This window comes from Pristis pectinata, chromosome 16 (assembly GCF_009764475.1).
Source record: "Pristis pectinata isolate sPriPec2 chromosome 16, sPriPec2.1.pri, whole genome shotgun sequence".
NCBI lineage: Eukaryota > Metazoa > Chordata > Chondrichthyes > Rhinopristiformes > Pristidae > Pristis > Pristis pectinata.
In genome coordinates this window covers 33,803,277-33,813,032 of record NC_067420.1, presented here as the reverse complement: position 1 = coordinate 33,813,032, position 9,756 = coordinate 33,803,277, and the positions used below count along the sequence as shown (strand labels likewise).

Here is a 9,756-nt window from a genome sequence, read left to right as displayed (position 1 = left end):
AGAAAATCAGCATTTCCTGGTTTGAGGTGGGAATTGTTGACTTTGGGATCATTGAATGCAATAAGCCTTGAGATGCATCAGACTGATTTGCATCTATAGGTTTGAGATACTGAGCTACTACAGCAAATTCATAAAACCTAGACTGCAGCCCCAAATTGTGTACACAAGTTGATTTCAATCAAATATGTAGCTGATCCATAATTCAGTTTATTCCAATAATAAAATTAGTAAATACAGAATGCTCATCTCTTGGTTTTTACTTTTAAAAAAAAGTTCTTTAGGTTTTTGGTGCCTTTTTTCTTTCAGCTTCTTCCCGCTCTTTCTCAATTTCTGAAACGTACATCTCAATTTCCTCAGGATTTAAGATCTATAAAAGTAGAAATACTCGAGTTCAGCTATATATGAAATAGACAATTGTAGTTCATTTAACAGATTTATATAGGAAATTGTAAGAGATTCAGCCTGATCTTTTAAAAATCAACTGAAGTTGTAGAGTTTGTGGCAGATACCCTGTGTTGTTCAAAGTTACCTTCAAGTAACATGCCATTTCACTTTTCAGATTGTCTGATTAGACCATGAACTATTTAGGACACTATCACCTTTAAAGGTACTATATAAATGGAAGATTTGTTTCCATTGTTTGTCTCTTACAATTAGCTTTTAAAATAGCTAAAAAACAGCTGCCTATAAAGGGACCAATACTTGGAGGTGAGCACTGGGGTTGCCCAAGAAAGGAGGGCTATGTTGTGATTTTTGGTTTGAGACATTCATATACTGAGCTGCAAAAACTCTTCCTGTTAAACATAGTGTAGGCCCAGAGTAAGGATCACAATGATAGTTGTACCCTTCCTATAGTACAGTGCATTAGGGAAATCACAAAACATTTTAAATTGATAGTAGTGGTGGGGAAAGAATTATTTAATGCAATAAAATCAAAACTAGACACACAGTTAAAGAATAAGGTAAACATGTAGAGGGGATGATTATATTCTACTAAACTCAATCCAAAAGAGTACCATTATTAATTAAATCTGCTCCACTGGCAGTGTATTCTAAACCTAACTAATGCTGTGTAAAATAGTGTTTTCCTTGTGTCACTTTTGCTTCTTGTGCAATCACCTTTATTCTGTCTCCCCAGCCCTCCATCTCTTCATCAATGGAAATGCTATCTATTTAAACTGTACCCTTTGTACTTATAGGATGTTCAAATATAGTGTCCTTGAATGAAGACCAGGAAACATAACCAATAAAAATGAGCTTCATGAAAATTTGACCTGGATTATATAAGCAACAGCAAAACTGTCATAACTGACAGCTAGATAGTATTTTAATAGTTTAATGCAAAATTTCCAAAGTTGCTGTGTGTGATTAGCAGCCTCTGATAAGAGGTATCACTGGAACAAACAGGAATTTGAGCTATTTGTTAACTAGGTGCCACTGGAAATCTAATGCTTGGTTAAGCCTTTTTTTTTTACTGTTTAGCATACTCCACTTGAAATTTAAATTAATTGAGATGTTATTTTTCAGCCTCCATCTTTTTCAGTCAACCAGCTTTGATATTAGTGCTAGCCACCAGAGATGGTTGAGAATTGAAGCTCTATAGAAATAACTATAAATGGTAAAAAAAATTATGCTACAGATTGCTGGATCTCTGTAGGGAGTTTAGTTTTGGAGAGCAATGAACATTTTGCTCTTATCAACTGCAAACTGAGTTATTGTCTTGTACAAATTTACCCTGGTTCCAAAGGATTTTAAATAGTACAGTAAATTAAATTGGTACAGTAGGGTGACTGCCAATAGCCATCAGAATTTTAATAGTGAAGCCTTTAAAGTGGTGGGGAAATTTTTTGTCATGACCATAACAAATCAGAAAATGGGATCGTATAGACAGATTTAAACAGTCAAAGAATAAATTGCCTACTTCAATACAAAACAGGCATTAAATCAATGCAGATAACATATTACAGACATTACCCTTAAGAGTTGTCCATGCTTCATCACTGCTAATTCAATGTGTTTTCCTCCTGACTGTACACCTAAAGAAAATTCAGTACAGTAATTATTTTCCCCCTTTGGTATTAAAATTGTTAAAAAAAATAACAAATTAACTTTTAGAATCAAAAGGATGGATTTGATACTTCATAGAAGCTGCAATAAGATTCCTGAACTTGTTTGAACAGTGATACTGCTATCATTGTCACTATATCCAGTTACTAGTTTCACTGAAACAATTCACCTCCAACAAAGCCTTGATGGCAAGCTTATGGTACCACTGTCTGTGGCAGTAGCTTCTTCAGTGTAGTTTTTCTCCAAGAATTCTCTGACAGTCTTTGCACTTCTTCCTATGGCATTGGCCTAAAATGTAAAATAAGTGTAATTTGTATACATTCTTCAAGTGACAGACAAAGTTTTAAAACCCAAGGTAAATTGTGCATTCTTTTTGAAAGACTAATGCATTTACATTTTCCAACTTTTATCTTCTGTTAGGTATTAAACTGTAGTCCCTTTTGATGATCTAGATGGATTAGTATAAGATTTTTTATCGTGCTTTTGAATCCAGCCCAGCTGCATGGTAATAAATCCTTTAAGTGTCTAGAAGGTGCTTAACAACAATGTCCTTTGTCTAGTATATTTAAAAAGTATAGTTAGCATAAGTGAGACTTCTATGGCTTAAGGAGTAGTCTGCTATCAAAATGGCCATCTTTCAACTAAAAATTAAACCTAGGGCACTGAATTTGGCTAACTATTTACCTTCCATTCATGGTAGGTGCCTGATGGATCAGTCTGGTACAGTCTTGGTGTTCCATCAAAGTCAAAACCCACAATCAATGCAGAAATGCCAAATGGTCTGCGTCCATTACTTTGTGTGTAACGCTGTAAACAGTTTGGAAATGCATGTCAACTTTGCATCTTATTTCTAATAGTATTATTTGCGCAAAATTTATTCATCCTTTATTAAACCATTTGATTTGTTAGTGCAAAGCAGCTCAAACACGGCATACTAGAACTGGCAGCACAGTTTAGAAAAAATTGTAAGCTGGAGAAAGATATCAAGCTGGACAAGAGGGCAAAAAAGTCGCAAATGAAATTCACATCGTGGTATATAGGATAGCAGCCTTTATTTGTTAAAAGAAAATAGGGAAGTTACCCTGTACAAAACAGTACTTAAGCCATTACTAATTATAGTAGAGTATGCAGTTAAGACAAGTGCAGGGTTTAACCATGGTTTTCTTATCCTTTACATTTTGATTAAATTCCTACAATTTAACCAAGGAGCTGTCAAGGTACAAATAACTTTAAAAAAAACTATATAGTTTATTACTTTTGGCATCAGAAATTCTATGGCCTTGTGTATCATGACAGCAAAATCCAAGCTCTACATTGTTGCACAATTTTTGTCCACTTAAATTGAACAACTTTAAGCTAATGTAACATGATGTATGGATCTACCTGTTTCAAACTGGCGATAAAGCGTGTGATGTATTCAACTGTGACTGGATCCTCTACAGTGAGTCTATGGCTTTGACACTCCACACGAGCTCTATTTATCACTATTCGGGCATCAGCTGTGAGTCCTACAAAAATAAAGGATCTTGAGAGACAACATTTGTGTTTGATACTCTTAGAATGTTATTTGAGCAATGATGAAGTACAGCATGTCCTCTGACTACAATCAATGTTCTTTGTGTACAACTTTGGTTTTGATAAAAGATCCTTTAAACTACAAATCAGGACCAAATCCTGAGAGATAACAGATCCACCAAGCAGAAATCCTGCAGGATTTTTAAAAAATAAATAATTTAACAAAAAGCCAGGGTACAAAATTACAATAGACACTATTTCAAAATTGGATCTTCCACCAAATCAATATTTACAAGTTGCAGAAGACATTATTTCTCCTGCATGCTACAGTGAGACTTTATGTTGAAGTATGTAAAGCCTGCCACTAATATAGGTAGAATCTGGGGTAACTTAACAGAAATACTGGGAGAATAAAATAGCATTAGCATAAGTGGGTGCTTAATGGTCAGCATAGACTCAATGGGCCAAAGGGCCTGTTTTTTGTGCTATGCCTCTAGTGCCACATGACTTTGGAAAATCTGAGGCACTTTCTCTAATATACATTCAAGTCTGCTTTAATGTCTATTATCCAGTTTTCAGTGGAATTTATCCTTTAGCCAATGACATTAAAAGTCATTATCATTGTTATGTGCAATCTGTTTCCTACAACTGTCTACATTATAGAAGTATTTCATGATCTGTAAAACACTAATCACACATGGTGACAAAAGGTGCCATTTGCAACTGCAATCTTCACATAAAAACCTAGCTCACACCTCCTGCTCTAGCTTGGTGACTATGAAACCTGTTTCTCCAACCACTGGATGAAGTGAGCAGTAGTTTTTAAAATGGAAAAACTATTTAAGATTCTTAAAAAACTGAAGAGATATTTAACTGTTTTTCAAAGATCTCATTCAACACAAGGAACCAACCTGCAAATGCCATACAAACGTTGTCATCCAGTACACAGATCTTCCTTACGGTTCTTTCATCTTGCAGTTTGGCTACAGATTTCTTTTCCACTCCAAGGACCACAATTCCTTTTCCTCGCACACTAACCTATCACGTAAAAGATCAAAGTATTAGTCTTAAACATTATCTTGCCATTGTATGTACTAACAGCACAAATGCAATTTGCCCAAAATGAAATTTATAGCTAATGCTGCAATCATACATAAATGCGTATATCTATTAAAATTCCTTTGTTGACAGGATTTAAGTGTATATTCTTCCTTTGGACTTGCACTGCTTCTCTCCTGAGTGGCTCAGGAGATTCTACGTAATATTGATCCAAATAAAAGGCAATCATTTTGTACAGTTTAAGTATCTTAATATAACATTAAAAAAGTCAGGATTTATGATATTTAATCAGTGAACGTAACTTTTTATTTCATATACAATAAAATGTTGCTAAGAGATAATAAGGATGTTCAGGAATTACTTTTTGTTGATTTAGTCCAAAATGTTTTATCAGGCACAATGCAATGAAGTTTGCACTATCATTAAATAATAGACAAAATCTGAAAGAAATACTATGGGAATCAATAGCTTGATCACAAAACACAGTGCATTAAATGTGATGCAGTGAACAACTTTATGGTATTCATTTCTGATGTTAAATCTCCCTGATCCAGTGAGATTCTTTAAGCCCACTAACAGTGGGAAGCAACTGATGTTATATTCAGAAAACATTTGCTGTCTATCGATATGTACACCTCCCAAAACATGAAAAGGCAAACAGCTTTATGTTGTCATTTTGCATTTATACTGTATATCCGATACAAACATAAAGAGCTACATTTTGCTGAATCATATCACTCTTCAATTGCATGGGTACTATTGTTTCTCGAGAAAATAACATTCCACTAACTGCATGGAGTTCGTCTGCAGACAGTGGAACATTAGACCCAAACTTCACGCCGACGAGAACCAGATCCGCGCAGAATGTTTCACGAAACGGAAATAAGATCAACTGCAAAATGTCAGGAGTAAATGACAGCAGATGCAGTTCGGGCAGCGAGCACTGGAGGAGCTCGGGCACCGCCAGCAACTGCAAATGCCGACGCTCAGTGCTGTGGAAACTCACTCAATTTGGAGAAAATGAACTCAGCAATAAAGTAGACAAGTTGCAGGGCGCGGGATGCGATTACAATGGGTCGACCGGTTTGGTCCCTATAAATCCCAAACTGGAGTCCCAATGACTCGGCAGATTTAAAAGTCCTTCCTGCCGGACTTTGTAAATCTGTTCCGGCTGCAAAAAAGGGCGGCCCCCAAACCTGCTCTGTTCCGGGGCCTGGCGTCGCACCGGCTTCCCTTCAGGGAATGGGGACGGACACTTCGCCCCCCCTCCCACCCCCGGTCTTCGAGTTACTCACCGCCGCCGAGCCTTTCTTCACCGCCTCCTGTGCGTATTCCACCTGGAAGAGGTGGCCGTCGGGGCGAGAAGACGGTGATGGCGCGGTCGTAGCTGGAGCTCATGGCGGTCCGGCGGGGGGGGAGGGAAGAGAGAGCGCGCGATGAGGCGGGCGGGCGGCGAACAACCGGCGCGAGCTGCCCCGGGGCGCGAAAACCCTGATCAACACGGACCAACCGCCGCGGGGAGCCTCCCGGCCCCTCAGACCAACCGCCGCGGGGAGCCCTCCCACCCCTCAGGACCAACCGCCGGCCACCACGAGCCCGGACGCGCGCCGCGGGAGAGCGAAACCGAAATCGAGCCGCCGGGCCACCCCTACAATCATCAAATCATCGCGCCCCAGCCCCTTCCGCTTCGGCGCCGTCCACTCGCTGCGCAGGGGGGAGTGGTGCGGTGGCGGGAGGCGGAGCCTGCAGCCCGTCCGTGCCGCTGCCCTCCCCCGTCCGCTCCGGCAGCTGCAGCCGCTGCTCCTGCAACTGAACTGCCCGCCCGCTGCCGGTGCAGCCCAGCGCGTCCACAGCTACCGGCGCCGCTTCTACCCCCTGTGTCAGCATCGCCGGGGATTGAACTAAATAAAAATACTGGTGGAAAACCAGCATCATGTCCGTGGCCTTTGCATCAGCTCGCCAGCGGGGAAAGGGGAGGTCACTCAAGCTACCATTCAGAAGGTAAACGTTTGATTATTTATATTTCATTCAGTTATCCTTGGTGGGGAAAAAAGATCTGCAAGTAGCAATTATTCATTTTTTAAAAATGCATTTCATTGCTTTGAGTGCAATTTACCAATGGTCATTTATTCTTCGGAAGAGATGGTCCATTTCGTTCAATTTTGAAATGCGGGATTTGATCTCTTAAGATTCTGATTGGGGACAGTAGTGATTTCCAACCCCCCCCCCCCCCAACTCTCAGGATTGTGAATGCAGCAGCTATGAACAAAGCAAGGTGTGATGATAGTGCAGACACATGGGGCAAAGGAGGTTAAGGAGCTAGTGCATCGTTTAATTTCATTTTTAAAATGTGTATATATCAATTTTCTTTATTTGCAAAATAACACCGATCACATCTCCTTAACCAAATCATTGCACCCTTATTATTGACAGGTGAATTTTTTCTTTAACGTGCGCGTTTGTCAAAAAATAATGCCAAATGTGCAGTTAGTTGTATTGCCTATCACAGCCTTTGGATGCCAGTAAATCACTCAGTGATGTATATTTTTTCTTGTACTTTTTCCTGAAGATAATTGCAATTCCAAAAAAAAATGCTCTGCGTAATTTTTCATTTTTTAAAAAGAAACGTATGAGATGGTCAGGGTGCAATCAGGGATTGTTTAATAAAAGTGCTACTTTAGACAGGAATGGAAACGTTAAAATGGTGAAGGTGGTTGTGTGTTTTTTGTTGCAAATGGATTCATTTTTTTAAAATTAAAATATCACGAGAACGTAACGGACCCGTCCTGAGTAATGAACTGAAACTTGCAATTTGCGAATAGTTTTAACAATTCTTGCAAATGGAGTTGTTTCCAAAAAAACTGAGAATCGCGTTCATGGTGCTGACGGAAGCTCCTTGCAACCCCGGGTTCTTTACTCTCTGGCTGGTTATGACGATGTATAGTGGGCACCGAAGCATTAGATTTTTGATTCAACCACCACCCCCCCCCCCACCCCTCCTCCAAATCGTCCTGCATATAGCCAAACTTTATCCACCAGCCTTGCATTGAGTTCTGTGGCATTGATGGTAAGGGAGAAGCTGGAATAGGTGAGTGGAGTAGAGGGGCGTGAGGGTTGGGGAGGGGAGGGCGACGTGGTGATGGTGGGAAATGATGGTAGTTTCGCGGATTAATAATGGCGAAGAAGAAAAGGTGTCAGTGCAGACAGCAATCAACACCTCGTCAGCAACCTGCTCAGCAAACCATCGTGCTGCCATCCGATGGACAGAGAGCATTGTTGCTAAACACCCAGCACTTCGCATCTATCTCTTGTCACTGCTGAGGAGAACAACCTCGCTCATGCTAACTGAGTTGCAAAGATATCTGAACACGAATAATGTGTGCAACCGGTTAACCAGATCAATATCTCGCTATATGCCAGGATTGAACTGATTATTTTGTGTTTGGGGGGGGGGGGTGTTACCTTCTGCAGAACGGAGCACAAAGAGCTCAAATGGCAAATTAATAAGGATGCTATATCTCCGTTGTATGTGTGGAAATATTCTCGTATCCATGATTTAGCTAAGTAACTACCAGTGTTGATATTTTGCATGATTTCACTCCCTCTTTCTGTAGCTTTCTGCCATCTTGCTTCTCCTGGGAGAAATAGCAAATAAATAGTGAGACTTTTAAAGAGGTCAATTGCACATAATTTTGGGAAATGTTAGTCACTTTGAAATATGTCAGGTGAATACATTTAATTTTCTATTTTAAAATAACAGGAAAAGTTAGATTTACAGACAACAATTTGAAGGAGAGTAGGACAAGATTTCTTGTTGAATTGAAAAGTTCAAATACTAAAACAAACAGTAAAGTTCTGTGATTTATTTATACAAGTATATTAAAACAGAATGAGCCATTAATTTTACATAACTGCTTGATTTTTCCCCTCCTTTCCTAATTCCATCCCATGTGCAGCTATTGTATTGCAAGATCTTAACAGTCTAGTTCTCCAGAGTAAAATGCTGAAAATACAGCCACTGAGAAGATAGGATTGTATTGTGAGCAACCTAGTTTTGCACTTTTGCCATTGGACCAAATAATTTATTATGAGGGTTAACTAATACTCCAATAGTAGATGGAACCAAGAAATATTTTAAAAATCTAGCATTAATGTAAGTTGAAAGTTTATAAAGTCAGTAATTACTGAATAATTAGCTAGAATATACCTTGTAAGATAGAGTGCCTTTTTAAAAATTTGACTTGGTTGGTGGAATTATCAGCAGTCGGTTGTCACTAAAATACATATGCCACTTGAGAGTGGATATACCATATTTCACAAATGATTAGCTATCTGTCACAGCACAATGGTTCCAACTTCCAATGAAAACTAAATTGGCTCACTCTTCACTAATTCTATTGCCAGGGCTGACTGAAGAGTGTAATTCATAGAATGACAGAAGAGAGGAATCTCATTCTTCCATTTTGAAGAATTGATAGTTAGACTAGATGATCAAAGAATATAGATATATTTTAAAAATGCCTTGACCCTTCATTTTTGTGGAAGTTGAAATGGAACATTATTCAACGATGTTGGTATGTCTGATAAATAAATTGCTTTCAAGTTATCAACAGAAGGTTGTCCCAGCTGCCAACAGAAAATGGGTTTCTTTTGTAGATCAAAAATTGCCTTTAAGCTCCTAACTAGAAGCCCATTTTGTAAGCTCTAAATTTCCATCAGTGTAGAGGTTGAAACTGATTTTCATCTTTGCCTTTGGGCAGCAAAACAGATATTTTAATATAAGGGTCTTTGGACACTTTGTAACAATAACGGAGCTGCAGTTCAAACATTGTAAAACAGGTAATGATTTGGAGGCCAGTCTGTAAACATTTTTGTTTACCATGAGTATTATATTTTTGATAATCCATCAGAACTGCACCCCATTTGAGTATATTTAAATATGAATAGTACTAAATTATAACATAACATTTGCTTTGTCTCTTCAATGTAACTAAAAAAATTCTAATGATTTCTGATTTTAGATGTTGGATGAGAACAATCATTTGATACAGTGTATCATGGATTACCAGAGTAAAGGCAAAACTGCAGAATGTTCTCAGTAAGTTTTGTCGTCAT

General features: G+C 38.7%; 2 protein-coding genes across 2 annotated transcripts in view; one reads left to right on the top strand and one right to left on the bottom strand.

Moving 5' to 3' along the window:
- Positions 1-270: 270 nt before the first annotated feature.
- LOC127579077 (proteasome subunit alpha type-7-like) lies at positions 271-6,226 on the bottom strand. The gene is given in 9 exon segments (XM_052031711.1): positions 271-367; positions 1,975-2,036; positions 2,230-2,265; positions 2,268-2,355; positions 2,752-2,874; positions 3,451-3,575; positions 4,494-4,620; positions 5,937-5,999; positions 6,001-6,226. Coding segments are annotated over 9 exon segments (753 nt in total). The 5' UTR covers positions 6,040-6,226; the 3' UTR covers positions 271-277.
- A 348-nt stretch (positions 6,227-6,574) lies between these two features.
- LOC127579075 (calcium-responsive transactivator-like) overlaps positions 6,575-9,756 on the top strand; it is a 62,216-nt gene continuing 59,034 nt past the window's right edge. Inside the window, 3 exon segments of the mRNA XM_052031709.1 lie at positions 6,575-6,596; positions 6,599-6,642; positions 9,663-9,739. Of these exon segments, the coding sequence (XP_051887669.1) occupies positions 6,575-6,596; positions 6,599-6,642; positions 9,663-9,739 (143 nt within the window).